The sequence below is a fragment of the Galeopterus variegatus genome, unplaced genomic scaffold (assembly GCF_000696425.1).
Source record: "Galeopterus variegatus unplaced genomic scaffold, G_variegatus-3.0.2 Scaffold1019, whole genome shotgun sequence".
Classification (NCBI taxonomy): Eukaryota; Metazoa; Chordata; class Mammalia; order Dermoptera; family Cynocephalidae; genus Galeopterus; species Galeopterus variegatus.
The window spans coordinates 413,097-431,980 of NW_007727130.1; the positions used below are offsets into that span (position 1 = coordinate 413,097).

At 39.0% G+C, this 18,884-nt stretch overlaps 1 protein-coding gene across 1 annotated transcript; it reads right to left on the minus strand.

The window, feature by feature from the left end:
• Positions 1-6,637: 6,637 nt before the first annotated feature.
• On the minus strand, positions 6,638-13,764 carry SPP1 (secreted phosphoprotein 1). The gene is made up of 7 exons (XM_008574253.1): positions 13,613-13,764; positions 12,455-12,522; positions 12,305-12,343; positions 9,941-10,021; positions 9,634-9,675; positions 8,158-8,481; positions 6,638-7,455 (listed from the first exon to the last, which is right to left on the minus strand). Exons 2-7 carry the CDS (start codon positions 12,506-12,508, stop codon positions 7,051-7,053), a joined length of 945 nt encoding a protein of 314 aa, XP_008572475.1. The 5' UTR covers positions 12,509-12,522; positions 13,613-13,764; the 3' UTR covers positions 6,638-7,050.
• Between the last annotated feature and the right edge of the window lie 5,120 nt (positions 13,765-18,884).

Below are 18,884 nucleotides of genomic sequence, written 5' to 3' on the forward strand. Positions count from 1 at the left end.
GCACCGGATCACACCCCTCAGTGTCGCACCCGTACCAGACCGGGACCGGCCATGGGATCGCAACCCTCGGTGTTGCTCCCGCCCCTCGCTCGGCCAGTGAGCAGCCGGGCTGTATGTGGGATCCGAACCCTCGGCGGGAGCGCCACCGCGCTTCCCAAGTGGCGCACTACAGCAGTGCGCCACCAGGCCGGCCCATTAAGGTATCAATCTCTCTGTAAATTTCCTTTTCATATTCTGGATTATTTTTTCTCATTTGATTATGTTGTCTAACTGAATCTCGTACCTCAGTGAGTTTCCTTAAGGTCATTGCTCAGACTTCCTTTTCTGTCATTTCAAAGGTTTCCTTCTATATAGGGTCTGGTATTTGAGAATTATTGTATTCTTTTGATGGTGTCATATTTTCTTGATTTTTCATATTTCTAGTATCTCTGCATTGACATCTGGTCATCTCATAGAGCACCTACTTCTTCTATGACTCTGGAGTGGGCTTTGAGGAGAGAGATGTCCTCTTCTTTTTCTGGTCTCCACTGGTGACTCTCCTTGTTGGCCACATGGATGGTGTCTGTGGCTACTGCTGTGGCATTGTGCCACTTTTCTGGCAGCTGTGGCTGTGGCAGTGGCTGTTGTGGGCCACATGTGTGCATGTGGTGGTTTGGGCATGCTCTCTTCTCACTTTCAGGTGGGGGGTGATGCCCTTGGTTCTTGCTTTGGGCCCCAGGCATGCTCTCTTGCCAGCTTCTGGGCAGAGTGGCTGCCCTTAGCTCCTGCCTAGGACCTTGAGTGTGCACTCTTTTTTGTTTCTGGGCAGACAGGGCTGCCCTCAGCTCCTGTTATCACCCTGCGAGTGCTCTCATGCCTGCTTCTGGGTGGAGGGGACTGCCATTGGCTCCTTCCTAGGACCCTGGGTGTGCTCTCTTAAGTGAGTTTCTTGAAGGCAGCATAATGTTGGGTTTTGTTTTTTAATTCATTTAGCTAGTCTATATCTTTTAAATGTGGAATTTAATCCATTTACATTCAAGGTTGTTATTGAAAGATGTGGCCTTACTACTGACATTTTGTTAATAGTACTATGGTTGTTTTGTATGTCCTGTATTTCTTTATTTCTCTTTTATTAATTGTCTTTGCTGTTTGGTGGCTTTCTGTATTGATAAGATATAATTTCTTTCTCTTCTTCCTTGCATATCTACTCTACCAGTGAGTTTTATTCTTTCATGTGTTTCATAATGGTTGTTATCATTTTGCTTCCAGATGTAGGACTCCCTTAAGGATTTCTCATAGGACTGTTCTAGCGGTTATAAATTTTCTGATTTTCTTTGAGAAGGACACTATTTCTCCTTCATTGATGAAGGATAGTTTTGCTGAGCATAGTATTCTTGACTGGTAGCTTTTTCTTTCAGCACATTGAATATATCATCTCATTCTCTCTTGGCCTGTAAGGCTTCTGCTGAGAAATCTGCTGCCAGTCTGCTGGGGATTTCCTTATAGGTAACTGGATGCTTTTCTCTTGCTGTTTTTAAAATTCTTTCTTTGTCTTTGACTTTTGACAGTTTCTCTACAATGTGCTTGGAGAGAACATTTTGGGGTTAAATCTGTTTGGGGACTTTTGAACCATTTGGATCTGGAAGTCCATATCTCTCCCCAAACTTAGGAAGTTTTCAGTTATTATATAATTAAATAGATTTTCTATGCCTTTTCCCAGCTCTTTCCCTTCTTTGATACATATAATGCAAGCATTTGTGCACTTAAATTTGTTTCATAAATCTTGTAGGCTTTCTTTATTCTTCTTTACTTTTATTTTTTGTCTGATTGGGTTATTTCAAAAGACCTGTGTGTTGGAGTGAGAAAAGCACAAACAAAAGCAAGTGTAGTGTTTCTCTCTCTATGCTCTTACTTAACAATAATCAACACAGAAGACCAACTTCTGTGACCAAATATGGGGAGATTTCTCTCCACTGTCAATCAAGCCAGCAATCTTTCAGCAGACACCAACAGGGTGTCCTCCAATTCAATTCCTACACTATCTACCTGGAGATAGCATCATTTTACACAGGGTGAGAGTCTAGGCCTCTGGAACTTCTGACTAACCAGCTATAAATCAGGGTTCCCCAACCCCCTTCCTTGGGTTTGATTAGTTTGCTTGAGCAGCTAGCTTATAGAACTTGGGGAAACATGTACTTATCTTTACCAGTTTATTATAAAATATATTACAAAGGATACAGATTAAGGAATGCCTAGAGTGAAGTTTGGGGAAGGAGCATGGAGCTTCCATGCTCTCCCTGGGTGTGCCACTCTCCAGGAGCCTCCATGTGTTCAGCTATCTGGAAGCTCTCCAAATCTAAGCATTTTAGGTTTTTATTGGGGCTTCATTACATAGACATGATTGATTGTACATTTCATTGACCACTGGTGATCAACTTAACCTTCAGTCCGTCATCCTTCCTGGAGTTTGAGGGGTGAGACTTTTAGTCCCACCTTAATCTTTCCTGTGACCAGCTCCCATCCTGAAGCTATCTGGGAGCCACCAACCATCATTAGCATATAGAAATACTCATCACTTTGAAGATACTAAGGATTTTAAGAGTTATTTTGGGATTATGTTAGAAGTTGGGGATGAAGACAAAATGTATATTTTCACAGCCTGACTTCAAGTTCAGAAATTCTTTCTTCTACTTGATTTAGCCTGTTGGTTGTATTTTATGTTTCATTTAACGAATTCTTCAGTTCCAAGATTTCTGCTTGGCTCTTTTTTATGATATCTATCTCTTTCTTTAAGCCTGACTTCAAGTTCAGAAATTCTTTCTTCTACTTGATTTAGCCTGTTGGTTGTATTTTATGTTTCATTTAATGAATTCTTCAGTTCCAAGATTTCTGCTTGGCTCTTTTTTATGATATCTATCTCTTTCTTTAATTTCTCATTCAGATCATAAATTGTTTTCTGAATTCATTCATAAAATTCATATCTGTCTGTATTCTTTTGCTTCTCACTGATTTTCCTTAAGGTTACTATGTTGCATTCCTTTTCCAGCATTCCATAGATCTCCTTTTCTGTGGGGTCTGATACTGAAGCATTATTGTATTCCTTTGGGGATGTCATGTTTCCTTGTTTTTTCATGTTTCTTGTATTCCCACATTGATTTCTGGGCATCTGGAGGAAGAGGTACTTCTTCTAATTTTCTGGAGTAGCTTTTGAAGGAAGAGACTACTTCATGTAGATGTATTCTGTAGTGTTGATTGGATAGGGTGTTTTAGGTTCAGTTCAGGGTGAGCACAGTAGTATAGATTTTGTGCAATTTCTTTAATTGTTTTCAAAATCAAAGTTGTGTGCAAGTGCCTCTATGGCCTAGGTGCCAGGCACTCAGCAGTTTCTTGCTGAAGTAGTGACACTGGATATGATTACTGGGGCCTCAGGTGAAGCCTCTAATCCCTAGGAGATGTTCTGGTGCACTCAGTGACTCCTCAGCTGAAGTAGGTGACCCTGGAAAGGGCCACTGGGGTCAGAACCAGGATTTTGGCTTTCCGGGAGAGGTGCTGTGGCAATTAACTGTTTCTCTGCTAAAGTGGGTGAGGTTGCTAGGGAAATGGGTGCGATTGTGGAGCCCTAGGAGAAGCACTGGGGAGCTACTCAGCTCCTCATGTGGAGTAGCCAACCCTGGGAGGAGGTCTATGGGGCTGCAGCCAAGATCTCAAACTTATGGGAGAGGTGCTGGGGCATTCTGAAGCTTCTAAGTTGGAATTGGTGACACTGGGTTGGGTTTCTAGGGTCATGGGTGAGATTTTGGGCCTCTGGGTGAGGTGCTGAAGTGCTCTGTAGCTCCTCAGCTAGAGTTGGTGGCTCTGGGCAGGTTCCCTAGAGCTGTGGCAGGACTCTGTGTCCCTGGGGTAGGTGTGCAGGTGCTCCACTGAAGAGAGGAGTGCCAGTCCTGGTTGCAGAAGGCCCTGATCAGTCAGTTGTCAGGCTCTGGAAAGTNTAAGAGTTATTTTGGGATTATGTTAGAAGTTGGGGATGAAGACAAAATGTATATTTTCACAGCCTGACTTCAAGTTCAGAAATTCTTTCTTCTACTTGATTTAGCCTGTTGGTTGTATTTTATGTTTCATTTAATGAATTCTTCAGTTCCAAGATTTCTGCTTGGCTCTTTTTTATGATATCTATCTCTTTCTTTAATTTCTCATTCAGATCATAAATTGTTTTCTGAATTCATTCATAAAATTCATATCTGTCTGTATTCTTTTGCTTCTCACTGATTTTCCTTAAGGTTACTATGTTGCATTCCTTTTCCAGCATTCCATAGATCTCCTTTTCTGTGGGGTCTGATACTGAAGCATTATTGTATTCCTTTGGGGATGTCATGTTTCCTTGTTTTTTCATGTTTCTTGTATTCCCACATTGATTTCTGGGCATCTGGAGGAAGAGGTACTTCTTCTAATTTTCTGGAGTAGCTTTTGAAGGAAGAGACTACTTCATGTAGATGTATTCTGTAGTGTTGATTGGATAGGGTATTTTAGGTTCAGTTCAGGGTGAGCACAGTAGTATAGATTTTGTGCAATTTCTTTAATTGTTTTCAAAATCAAAGTTGTGTGCAAGTGCCTCTATGGCCTAGGTGCCAGGCACTCAGCAGTTTCTTGCTGAAGTAGTGACACTGGATATGATTACTGGGGCCTCAGGTGAAGCCTCTAATCCCTAGGAGATGTTCTGGTGCACTCAGTGACTCCTCAGCTGAAGTAGGTGACCCTGGAAAGGGCCACTGGGGTCAGAACCAGGATTTTGGCTTTCCGGGAGAGGTGCTGTGGCAATTAACTGTTTCTCTGCTAAAGTGGGTGAGGTTGCTAGGGAAATGGGTGCGATTGTGGAGCCCTAGGAGAAGCACTGGGGAGCTACTCAGCTCCTCATGTGGAGTAGCCAACCCTGGGAGGAGGTCTGTGGGGCTGCAGCCAAGATCTCAAACTTATGGGAGAGGTGCTGGGGCATTCTGAAGCTTCTAAGTTGGAATTGGTGACACTGGGTTGGGTTTCTAGGGTCATGGGTGAGATTTTGGGCCTCTGGGTGAGGTGCTGAAGTGCTCTGTAGCTCCTCAGCTAGAGTTGGTGGCTCTGGGCAGGTTCCCTAGAGCTGTGGCAGGACTCTGTGTCCCTGGGGTAGGTGTGCAGGTGCTCCACTGAAGAGAGGAGTGCCAGTCCTGCTTGCAGAAGGCCCTGATCAGTCAGTTGTCAGGCTCTGGAAAGTGTGAGCATTGGTTCCCTTTGTCTTGAGGGTGTCCTCCTCACTCTGCTGGACTGCTTATTCCCAGGGGTGCAGGGTGCTGTGTGGGTTTGGGTACCAGAGTCATGGTTTGATGAGGGGGCTATTGGGCCTCAGGTGTAGGCTCTGATCCCCAAATGATGACATGCTGTGGCAGCCTAAGTCCTGGGGAATGATGGAGCTCGGCATGGTTTCCCTTTCTGGAATAATGCAGTTGTGTGGGCACCAAACAGTTCACTATACTGAGCTCATGGCCTGCAAGGGCTGTGTGGCTGTCTTGTGGCCAGGACTGCAGGCATCTGTGGTGGGAGTGTAGACTGTGGGGGTTTTTGCTTACTTTTCCCCACAGTCAGAAGTCTCTCCTGGCTCTGAGCTGATCTCTGTTGGGCGCTTCACTCATCTTTCTGTGCTGCCATCCCAAGTTTCTGAGCTTTACGGGGTCTTCCTCACTGTTTTGTTGAATTCCAGTGTTTTTTCCCTAGCCACTCTATTCAAAGTGTGGTTATTTATTTGTTGTTTTGAACTTTCTTTGTGTCAGAGGCGATAGCTGGGCACCTCTAGTCAGCCCTATTGAACCGGTATTACTTTTTCTTTTAATTTTATTATTTTCTTCCTTCCACTTTTTTGGGCTTTACTTTGTTGCTGTTTTCTAATTTTTAAGATGAGAGCTCAATTTACTTATTTTCATTCTTTTGTTTTTTTGTTGTTGGAAGATTTAAGGTATGGGTTTTCCTGTAATTGCTGGCTTTATTACACCCTATTGATTTTTTCAATGTTCCTTTTTTAGAAATTCCACAACTTTAATTTTTCCGTTTTGTTCCCAAGGACAATAGAGAATTTAAAAAGTTTCAAATGGAATATTTAATTTTAGGAAGAGCAGAAGAGCAAGACATAGAATTAAAGAAGGTTGCTTCAGTCTTCTGGAAATTTTAGTTTTGAATAAAATTGAGAATTTTTATTATCATCTGAAACAGCATTTAACATGTTTTCATTACAAAAGGACTATGTGTTTATCATTTAAGAGTGATCAGAATAGCTATGGGACCTACCCAAAGTCCCATAAAGGGCAGGAAAGCAACAAATTTACTCAGCAATATTAATGGGTAGTGATGACAAACAGTAAAATTGATTTGTGATTGCATCTAGGCTTTCATCAGCTTTTTAATAGCTTTGTGAAATTAGAAAAAGCACCCCCTCTGGGTGGAAGCAGCCTATAAGGTCTTGCATGGCTGGAGCAGTTCTAGTTGGATATCAACCCCCACTTGACCCCTGTTTCATTTTCTTTAGCTCAGTTGATCTTGCAGGCCCTAGATTGCCCTCAACTAAGTCCAGTGTGTTCACTGCTGGACAACTGTGGGAAACCAAATAAGAAAAGCAATTGACACCACCAAACTCTCATTACATTCAAGATACAAGATTTATTCACATCAACAAAAATAATCACAACAAAATGTACACTAATTTTAAAAACATAAGATTATAGTGACATAAAATGTTATATTCTTTAAGTGTGTAAAAGTATTTTGTTTGCATCTATAAATTTCTATTCATAATAACAGACATTAAAATGTAGTGATAGTTAGCATTTCTTCTATGGAAAGAACATAGACAAAACCCTGCAGCTTTCAATTTATAAGGGTGTTACCATGAAGCAGCAAACTAAGCTAATGATCAAAAACATTATCTATTTCCAGATCCATATACATATACATTCATCCACTAAACTGAGTAGGCATTTTTTTATACTCTCTCATCTTGCTATATATTTTTTTTATTAAAAGCAAAGTAAGAAATGGTTTTTTTTTCCTCCCTTAATCGACCTCAGAAGATGCACTCTCTAATTCATGAGAAATGCGAAATTTCAGTTGTTTATCTTCTTCTTTACTCTTAGGGTCTAGGACTAGCTTGTCTTCATGGCTGTGAAATTCACGGCTGTGGAATTCAGGGCTGTCTTTGGAATGTTCCCGACTATCAATCCCATCGGAATGCTCATTGCTCTCATCACTTGCCTTTCGCTTATGTAATTTGGACTGCTTGTAGCTGTAGGTTTCCACACTTTGGTCATCCAGTTTACTTGTTTCATGACTGTCCTTCCCATGGCTGTCCCAATCAGAAGGCACACTCAGGCCCTGGGCAACAGGGATGGCTTTGTGTGCATCATCAAACTCCTCGCTTTCCACGTGGGAGGTGAGGTCCTCCTCTGTAGTATCTGGATACTGAATCACGGCACAAATGGAAGAAGAATTATATGAACAACCAGGATGGGAACATTGTAATCTTTATTTGCCCTCTAACATTTAACCCAACTTATATTAAAAATTGTCTACATTTGGCAGAAATAATAATACTAGCATGTTACTTTGTGCTTTACCAAGTCCTTTCACAAATCATCTCCTTTAGTTAAATAACTACACCACTTATGTCTGTAATAAAACCTGTGAGGTAGGTCTCATTATCTGTTTTACATAAAGGGAAAGTAAATTGAAAGTTGAAAAGTAAAGAATGGTAAATGCAAGGCTATGTCAAATTCAGATCCTTTGACTATAGATTCAGTATAATTTGCAATGCCACAATCCCCTTATGTATTTAATTTCAAAACATGACCACTGTATTTTGAAATTAATTGGTATTTTCCAGTCTTTTTAAATTTTTTGGATCTAAAAAAAGTGAGTAGAACAAATGTTTTAGAGTGAGGATTTGGAAAAATAGAATCATGTTTGAGTGACAAAATTAGGAAGAAATTATGTGGACTTAAACAAAAACCACCAGTGGAAAAAAGTTTTTGTATTCAATGGTTATATAGTAGAGTAATAATAAATGCTGCCTTGCTGAATGAATGAATGAATGAATATGCAGACTCTGGTTTCCTAGAACTGAGCTCTAGTCAGAACCATCAGATGTATTGGTTAGGGATTTACCTGGACATCAGCTCTGTGGAATTTCTTAGATTTTGACCTTAGTCTATAAGCCACGCTATCACCTCGGCCATCATATGTGTCTATTGTGGGGACAGCTGGAGTGAAAACTGGGGTTGCTGGAACACGAGTGGGAAAATCAGTAACCAGTTCATCAGATTCATCAGAATGGTGGGACTCGTCAGAATGGTGAGAATCATCAGGATGGTCAGTGTCATCGAAGTCATCTGAGTCAATGGAGTCCTGGCTATCCACGTGGTCTCCATCATCTTCATCATTCTCATCATCCATGTGGTCATGGCTTTCATTGGACTTACTTGGGAGGGTCTAAAATTCAAGACCTAAAATTAGTATATGGATTTTTGTTTTCCCTTAGCTTTTTAGTGCATTAGTCTTTTACTATTTTTCTTGTATTTCATTTCAGAATCTTTGCATTCGCAATACACTCCGTGGCTTTTAGGAGCTATAGTAAGCATCTTCCAATTTCTCTTTTAACACAGTGATAAATGGAATAATATTCTAAGGTACTTTTTTTGCTAATCAATTAAAAGTTATTTTCATAGATATTTTCAAGCCAAATGTGTGAGTGTAAGATTCATATTGATAACATTGTTTTTTTCGTGTACTTATTAGACATTATTTAGTTTACTAAATCCAATGATATGATAGACACAGATACATAATTGTGAGGTTGATTTTTCTATTTGAAATGAGAATTCTCCAGAGATCAGAGCATGTATATATTTCAATGTGTGTACCGAAACCTATAACCACCTCCTTATTAGCATGGATAATCGAAAGGTAACTCTGTTACACATGTGTGTATAAATTGCAGCTCAAATTTGACTTGAATCAACCAGTTAATGTCTACTAAACTTCAAATTAGCAAATATACTTGTAATTTATCTAACTTTCCCTATTTTTTATTTTATTTTATTTTATTTTTGGCAGCTGGCTGGTAGAGGGATCTTGGTGTTATCAGCACCATGTTCTAATCAATTGAGCTAACCATCGAGCCCTATCTAACTTCCTTATTAGAGATTCTTAGAATATTCAAATTGAATCTTAAGGAAAATAAATTTATCTCTTTGTTCAGAAAATATATTAATAATCCTGATACAAAGAATAGTTATCAAATAAACTATTATGTTAAGAACAGAAATGTTCCTAAAGGCAAAATCTTGGCTTTGACAGACATTAATTAGATGCTTATTAGATACTAGATATCTACAAAATAAATTGCAAGAGGCTTAATGTTCCAAATAACAGGCATTAATAAACATTTTCTGCAACACTAAGCTTACCTGAAGAAACCTAATATTTCTGATATTTAGTAAATACGTGTTTTCTCTCTGAGCAAGTTTTAGACTGGCAATTTACTGGAAAATTTACTAATGGATTTTCATCAGAAGGAAACCTAGGCAATGGCTTCTTTCCATCTCTCCAAAGTGTGATGGGTATCTGATTGACAGAACTTACCTCTTGTTTAAAATTGTCAATGTCTTCAGAGGACACGGCATTCTGAAGAAGCAAGGGCACATATTAGTGCACATCATACGTGCTTAGCTTTTTGATTCAAATGTTAGCCTTTTCAATCCAAAGCAAGCCTTATTTTTCAGCCTCATTAGTGGATGGATTAAAGCAGGAAGAAGACAACATGGCAGATCAATTGGCATCCTAAGCACACATTTACCAACAGGCAAGAAGGATCCATTTAACCAACCCGAATGGCCTGCTTGTGGTTATCTTTCATTGTTGTTATGTAACCTGAAAATTTAAAAAATACCTGTGGTGCTAGGAGATTCTGCTTCTGAGATGGATCAGGCTTTAGCCATGCTGCCATAGCATCTGGATATTTGTTGTACAGCTACAAAAAATTTGAATATTTATCATTACTAAAAAAACCCCACAGAGCTCTCTGAATGATAAGCTGAAATAAAAACTATACTTCACCTGTCTTGGTGGATAAGCATAATATGCATGCATATAGTCAACCAGAACCTTAGATACCTTTCTAGGTTAAATGAATGTACATTCATTTAACAAACTCTTGCATAGCACTTACTGTGGGACAGGCACTCTTTCAAAGCACTTTACCAATATTCATTCACTTGATCTTCTCAGCCCCATATCAGATAGGTATCAGAACTATCCCCATTTTACAGATCAGGAAACTCAGCCACAATGCAGTTAAGTGATAGTAGCAGAGCCAGGTTCGAACCCAGGCAAACTGGCTGTTAACACTGATCTTAACACTGTGCTTTATTGTTCCATGTTTGCTGGCTGAATTTTCCTTTCATATAAAGCACATCTAAAGCAGAGGTGGCCTTAATTACTGTTGATCTTCATTGTTTCCTCTCCATGGAACAAGGAGAAACTGTAGAAGGCTGTGCTAATATACTACCTTCTAGCCACATATGGCTATTTAAATTTAAGTTAGTATAAATTAAATAAAATAAAAAATTCAATTCCTCAGTTGCATTTGCCACATTCTGAGTGCTCAATAGCAACATGTATCTAGTGGCTATCTTATAGACAGTGCAGAAATATAACAACATCATTGCACAAAAGTTCTATTGCTGTAAGGTGCCAAAGATGTAAATGACCTTTCCTAATTTAGCCACGTTATTCATCTGGAAAATGATGATAGTAAGCTAGTGTGGAGGAACGGAAATTGAATAAGTGTCATCTGACAGGCTGTATCATCCAGGGCCAATCGCTTGAGTAGGGTGGGAACCCATCAGTAGCACTTAGAATTTCTCTCATAGCTGGCTCTAACTAGAGCAGCTTCATATAGGGCTTCTCTGAAAGTTGTTGCTGAAAGAAGGGGTTCCTTGCCTAAAACATATGCAAAAACTACTGGATTAAATGAGTTCAAAGTTTCCCTCTTTATTTTTTCATATATAAGTATATTTACATTTATATATATTCATATACATATATTTTCTGATGGCATATATAAAATAGGCTCAGTGAGGATGTATTTATAAGTTAAATTTTTAATTTAAAAAAAGTAATATAAAGAAAATATAGATAAGCAAAATGAACAGACTAAAAAATCACCCAAAATCGTAACACGGATAACCAGTATTTATTTTCAGGGTATGGTCTTATAGACTTGCCTATATTTCCTACTAGCTCTAAATTTCTGGGATTCTAGAAGGCTGAATCTTAAGCTCATTTATCTCTTAAATATCACTTCATGACTTACACTGTTAAGGCTTCATTTGCCTTTTAAAAACATATCCTTGCCATATTTTATTCTATGAGTATGACTTCTATCTTCTCTGGAGATGTTAAATTTTTAGGCTTATTATTGTGATTCAACACCTGAGTTCTCAAATCAATTGGAAAACAGACACACTTACACACACCCACTCACACACAAATGCACAGATGCACACACAAACATACACAATTCCTCTCTTTATGTCTTCATTAAGCAATCTAATTGCAATGACCCTAGGCAACTCTACATTGGCCTTTATTTTGTTCATCTGGAATTGAACTCTGTGTGCCTTTTTGTCCAAGCTCCTGGGGACAATGCCTAGTTGTTGTTTGGCTGGCAGAGTTTCATCTGTTGTGGAGGGGCAGGTACACTTATGGTGCTGGTCAAGTAATTATAATAGAGTTTGGTTTGGTTAGAAAAATGTGATCTAACATCAGCTGACAAGCACAATAGATACAAGCAGCATAAAAAGACTTTTCACAATGGGCTTCTTAGCAAATATCTCAGGCAATGTTATGAGTATTATGATCAAAGAGTCCTGACCAGTATTTGAGGTGAATTTTAAATATAGCCTTTCACTAAGTAAAGCGAAGGATGGAATTTTCTGCTTGTAGAACAGTATGTTGACTCATGGAAAGAAAAAGTCATACAACTTCATAGAACTCATTTTACGTGTGATCATGGCCTAGAGCATTATTTTATTATATTAAAAAATAAAGCTTGGTTTTAAGAGCATATATTTATTAAAAATTATACTATGCTTGGTACTGGCCTATATCCAAAACAGGTAGTCAATAAATACCTGTAAATTAATAGGCTTGACTATGGAGACACTCATAAGCAAAATTGCAACAAATATGTTCGTAGTGCCTCTTGCAGCAATTGCAGTTTAACTGTATGATAAACTTAAAAGATGCTTACCTGCTTTTCCTCAGAACTGCCAGAATCAGGCTGTTTAACCTTTGAAACAGAAAGATGGAGAAAGATTACAACGTGAATGTGTTCCCAGCACATAGAAGCACACAATTCATTTATTTTCAGCAATTTTCTTCAGGATTCAGCTGTACTCACTGGGAGGGCGTAGATGATGCCTAAGAGGCAAGAGCAAATCACTGCAATTCTCATGGTAGTGGTTCTTCCTGCAAAATAGTTTGTGAGGAATATTTGATATCTTCCAGTAATACATTTTATACTACTACAGTATAAAATAATCGCAAATAAATATATTTTGTATAGAGTCTCTTCTACTTAGAGAACCCTTTTCTTTTTAATATCAGGGTCTATGAAGTTTATATTTGTATTGCCACCTCTATTCTCCATCTCTCACTATCAGGCAAGGGAGAAGGAAATTTTACAAGTCTATATTTATTCAACTTTTAAATTTAGAGTTCCGGAGATTATGCCATTACCACCTGATATCTCCAGCTACTGAAACCTAAAAACAGATCAGCAGTAATTTAATTAAAATAACAAGCTAGTATGAGAACACTCACTTTTCAGAGAAGAAAAACACAAAGAGAAAATACAATTCTGAAAGACATTTGTTTTCTCTATTTTTTCAACATATATTTCAAATGTGATTTTTACCTTACATTCGTACGAAGGTGCTATTGAGGTGAAAGAAAGTTATCTCTGAAGTTAGCTATTTAAGTAAGGTATTTCAGAAATTTGAAATGAGAAAGAGAACATTGAAAACAGTCGACAGCTTTTCTATTTGTGATAAGAGTCTAATAGTGTCTGTCATATGGATATCTCGGTGAAAATTTTAACAGCTAAATTCAGAAGTAAAATATTCAGAGTTTGTCCCTTGAAAATGAGATAAAGCATTTAAAAAACTACATCATAATTGCCTTACATTACTATGAAAGATCCTTTTTCTTTTAAATGCCTCCACAATCCTCTAGCCGTTTAAAATGATGCAGATACTATTGTAATCATTCCAAAGGGGCACAGAATTTTACTTTTTTCTGATTGAAAGCAGTAGTTTCTGTTCTTTTGAGGAGTCAGTGGAAATATATTTAAATTTTATATTCGACTAGCTTTCAAAATACCTGGACACCTTTGTTTCAGGAGACCTGCAATGTGCCTGACCTGCTTAATCAAAAGGCTAGAACAATTTAAGTCTGATTAAGAGCGTCACAGTTAAAATTCTTTTCCTTACAACCTGGACTTCTGAATGAAGTTAAACTGAGTGCATGGACAGCAACATAGAGCAGACTGCAGGCTCACCTCGGTTGGCGTCTGGCTGAGAAGGCTGCAACCGTCCTGAGAAGCGTCCAGTGCCAGGCGTTGCTCGCTCCTGCTGCTGACAGCCGGGACCTCCCGGAATTTAAATGCTGCTCCAGACAGTCCACCAATACAGGGAGGCGGAGAGATGTGTCATGAGGTTTTTTGCCACTGCCCAGCCCACCTGCTCCCACGCTTCCCCCTCTGGTTTTGCGGTTAAACACACACACACACACACACACACACACACACACACACACACGCACACGCACACGCACGCGCACACGCGCGCCTGCACTCACAGCTACAGATAAAACATTAGCTTTTTCATTTATGGGACTGGCGTTTAGCATCCGGGAAGAGCACTTAAGAGTCTCATTTAAAAAAAGGGGGAAAGTAACTAGTTCTTTAAAAGATTTTGTTTATAGTTTCTGAATTAGAAGAAAAAAATATTAGTGTAAATCAGCCCTCGATGAAATTGAATGGGGGTGGGGTTTTGTTCCTTTCCGTTTAAGTAACAGATAAATGTAATATCTGCAACCACATTCGCCTCTGCGATTATGCATACTCATTGGAGCTCGAAGGCAATTTTTCAGGCATACAGAGAACCTCCCTCTATCCTTTACAACTAAAGCTCAGCTTTGTGATTTCAAGTATGCAGCAGCTTGTCATTTAGACAAATGGCACTGGTGACATCGACATTCCTGTTCATGCCCATTAAGTTGCATTTACAGTGACCTTTCAAAGACTTGGATTTTTGTTACACTGTTTGAATTGTTTGGAGTTGATGAACCTGATAACTTGCTATGTAAAATAAAAGAATGGTAATTTACTCTAGATGTTGCAAAAGAAAAGCAGTTTCTGACTGAGAGCAGGATGACTTCTTGAGAGTGCTGTGCTGCTTCAGGAGCCACACACTGTGTCCCATTCTGTCGCTAATGATCTGTGTGACTTTGTGCAAATCACTTAGCCTACCTACACCTGTTTCCTCATCTGTAAAATGCAGACACTATTACCTAGTTCATAGGGTTTTTGAGAGGTTGAAGTGAATTAGTGTGTGTAAAACTAACAATACTTTGCATATATTAGATGCAAATGCCCTGCATATTTTAAGGACTCTATGTGTGTTATCTATCATCAAAATTTTCAGAAGGGGTAGGTAGTCAAGATTTGTAATGTCTTTAAATGAAATGGATTATTAGGATGAGAGTAGATGCAAGATCTTTAAACTGTGTACATCAGTAATTTGCCCACCTCTGAAGGAACGGATTAAATTTCTGAATCATCTTTTTCTAGTTTTTCTCCCAATATATATAAAATTTGCTACTTTATAAGAAAAAAATTTAATTTCTATATTAAAAAAACTTTACTGGGTATTTAAAAGGTGTTCGAATGGAAGTAAATTACAGGTGAAGTCTGAATACTGGAGCAGATTTCATGGATAGCAGAGCTCTGGATCCATTTTAAATATTTAATAATGTCATGAGATTACTTATTCTCTTCATCTACTTTTCTCATTATAAAGTGGGGATTGCACTATTCAATTACCTTACACCTCCATTGTAAGAATCATGCGTAAATTGATATTAAATATAATTGGTCCCATCTATTGTTAGTTCTAAGGAGTCAGCTCTTATTTGCCAAATATTACTTTTAACATTAATATAGAGTAAATAATTTCCTGCAATGTTAATAGTATTATTGATCCATAGGTTTTATGAACATTTGGTGGGGGAAAATATGTCTTTTTTTAATTGGAAGTACTCCAAGTGAATTGATATTATCGATTCGTAGGTTACAAGCACACACTTTAATAGTTAAGATAGCACCTATCGCTATAAGATATAAAGCACACACATTATAAGGTTGCAAAACAGACTTCTTATTTCTGCTTTTAAAAAATATATTTTTCTCTTTAAACACATTAGCCACATAAGCTTGTCATCTTGTCAGTTTAGTGGAGGAAAGTCCCAAAATTCTAAAAAGAAGATTTCCACAGGATTTACTATGGTTTACTCTGTGCCCACGGGAATGATTCAATATGAATTTAGGGAGTTATAGGAATAGATTTCGCTGGAGCTCAGCCATCTTGAGATGAACCATATGACCCTTCACAGGACTCTTCTGGTCATTGCTCTAAAGTGCCACACGATGGCAGCGTTTCTGAAAAGGATTTCAGACCACAATCATCTGGCTCTATAATTTCTTATTCCAGTAGGATAGAACATCCATGTATTTAATGACAAAACTATAACACAACTGTGGAACCCTCCATTTCTTGGAGTGCCAGGTGAGGAGATATTTCCCAACAATGAGCCGCTGCACAATCAGGGACAGAAACCCACAGAACCAAAGCATCCTTGTTTTGCTCTGTTGTCGCCTTCAGCAATCCCGGGTTGACTCTATTGTCTCCTCCCCGCTTCCTGCACTCACTCAAAAGGTTACTAAACCCAAGGTCTCACTCACAGTAAAGCCTTATGAATTCATGGTTAAAGAATGTGTCTGGGATGCTTCAGAGCTGGGAAGATAAAGTGATTTGTGATGGGAGGCAATTCTGTAAAGTATGAAATGGACAGTGTGTCATTCTCACTGTTTCTTGCTTTTTGTACTCAAACGTGCTGTTGCTGTTTATTTTTTCTGAGTAGGATTTTCCAGCTGTCAGAATTACCATGTTAAATGATTTAAATCAGACAGGCTTAATCTGTAGTATTTCTAGTTTCCATTCTTGATTAAGCGAATGGTTGTTTTTTAGAATCAAAAGGTCAGAATGCTCAAATTCCCTATAAATCTTGTCTATGGAAAGGACAAGATTTAGTTGCTAGACTGGAATGCAAAGAGTGATTCGTGATTTTATAATACAGATACTATAAGAGGACATATTGAGTAGGAGGTGCTCAGTTTCCCTTGTGCTATAGACTGGATGCCTCCCAACCTCATTGAAGCTTAAATTCCTACTGTAACTGTTGAGGGTGGGAAACACTATTACAGTAATTAAAAGGTCCAGTCTTGAAAAGGTGATGAGATTGTAGGACCACACCGTAGTGATTGGATTAAAAATGGTGGTCATGGATGTGGTTTGGAAGGCTTTAAAAAGAGAGTGAATGGGTAGGTTAGTATCTCTACTCTCTCTGCTTCCACCATCTCATGCCATGTGAAACCCCTGGGTCACTGTCACCACTACCAGATGTGTTCCTTAGACTTTGGACTTCCTAGCCTCAGAAACCGTAAGCAATAAATTTCATTTTCTTACAAATTACCCAGTTCCAAGTATTTTGTTATAAGCAACAGAAATGGACTAATACACCTGGGTTTGGGTTTCAGGACACACATCTGGGTTTCAAGCCATTCCCAAGGTCACAGGGCCTTCCCAAGGCTCTCCCCTAGAAGAAAGTTACTGTTGTTAGTTGGACCTATTTTTGGACCAATGTGAGACCTCAGGATGCTGACTTGATGCAAATCCAGTGGCCGGGCATGCTCAGTAAAGTGGAATTTATATTCATTATAGCATGAATATGTATTAGATAGCGAGACTATAAAAGTTGAATCCCAGCAGAAGGTGGGGTCGTTGCTCACTTTCCCAGGGCCGACCCGCACTTTGCTGGCTGAGGTGCGCATGCTTTCTTCTGTACCAAACCTACTTTTGGCAAGCAGCTGCTGATTCTCTTGAGCCAGCCTGCACTCTGTACTAGACTTTAAGGGGGTTTTTCTAACTTTTGTGTTGGACCTGGTGCGGGCCCTGCTGGGCCTCTGTAGCTAGGCTGCACTCTGTGAAATCTACTGGCTGAGGTGCGCATGCTTTCTTCTGTACCAAACCTACTTTTGGCAAGCAGCTGCTGATTGTCTTGAGCCAGCCTGCACTCTGTACTAGACTTTAAGGGGGTTTTTCTAACTTTTGTGTTGGACCTGGTGCGGGCCCTGCTGGGCCTCTGGAGCTAGGCTGCACTCTGTGAAATCTGTATCTCTTATTTGTTACATTAAACCTGTTCTCACTTTCTGCTGTGACTCTGCTCCGAATTCTTTCCTGCGGCAGAGTCAAGAACCTGGTAATAGGAGGAGGTGAGTTAAGGCCAGCTACGGGGCCTTCCCAGACCCCTGCTCCTCTGGTATCAATATGGAGACACATAAAGGAAATTACATGAAAATTCCCACGTAATAAAAGTGTCCAAATGTCCCTATTTTGGCGGACAACTTTATTATACTGACTTCTAGTTTATTTGGACATTTCTAATTATATTCTACTTAGTAAAATGTAACCACTATTTCAGCTTTTTCAGCTCTACAAATAATTATTTTTACGTCAGAGTCAAGGTTCTGATATGACTCTGATACTTGGTAACACTACTGATCTGCCATGGGGAAGTTTGGATTTAAAGCTAATCAGAAGCCCAGCACAATATTCATTATTTGTGGTCCAGGGCAAGGAGGCATTATTTATCAGAGTGAGGGAAGCAAAGGTGAAGGAAAAGAGGCTGCTATCTTCAAGTTAGACATGAAATTAGAGCATTTCAGAGATTCAAAAAAGAAACTCGATAAAGCCTTTTATCCCATTGCTCAGTAAGTCAGACAACAAAATTCAGCTCCTGAAAAAGTGGTCTTACTAATGGCACACATTATTTTCAACTTAAATGAAAAAAAAGTATCACTTTAGACCCATAGACTTGTTGCGGAGTAAATAAGGACTCAGTAAATCGTTGGTGATTACCCACTCAGCTCTCCATCTGTGACAACAAATTCTGAGCACAGTTTCTGCTTATGAACACAGTGCATAAGCATTATGCTCGAATCTCATGTATATCTCTTGTATTGATATCTAATATTTACCAGTACTCAAAAATCTAGTATTTCTTTATTAAAGTATTATTACTAGTCCTGAGGGCATTCTAACATTCTTTAAATGATAGGTTCTTTAAAGCAGACTTAAATTAACTCTTTTTTTCTTAAATGACACCATTCTTATCTTTGCGAAACCCATTTATTCATGAAAATTAACTAAAAAACTCAAGATTTGTGTAGCCAGTGAGGTTAAGAGGATGTGGTGGAGTTGAAGGCATGGGTATTCCAAGCTTGAACAGAAGCCTCCCTTCTCATTCAAGATCAGTCCCAGCAGCACAGAACTCTCTAGCTACAGCAACCTGGGGAACAGTAGAGGAGCCGGTAGTCGGAGAGGAAACAGAGGGAGGTAGAAAGCTGCAGAGAGTACAAACAGGAAGTTTAGCAGCAGCATTCTGCAAAATCAGTTTTTGAGAATTTTTATTTAAAAGCTGACGTTCGAGTG

Excerpts from the sequence above, each read along its gene's own strand:
- SPP1 (XM_008574253.1), bottom strand. The coding sequence starts at position 12,508 with ATGAGAATTGCAGTGATTTGCTCTTGCCTCTTAGGCATCATCTACGCC. Across the intron at positions 9,676-9,940 it reads AGAATCTCCTAGCACCACAG|AATGCCGTGTCCTCTGAAGA; the intron begins GTATTTTTTAAA and ends TTGCTTCTTCAG. Across the intron at positions 7,456-8,157 it reads TCCACAGAGCTGATGTCCAG|TATCCAGATACTACAGAGGA; the intron begins GTAAATCCCTAA and ends GCCGTGATTCAG.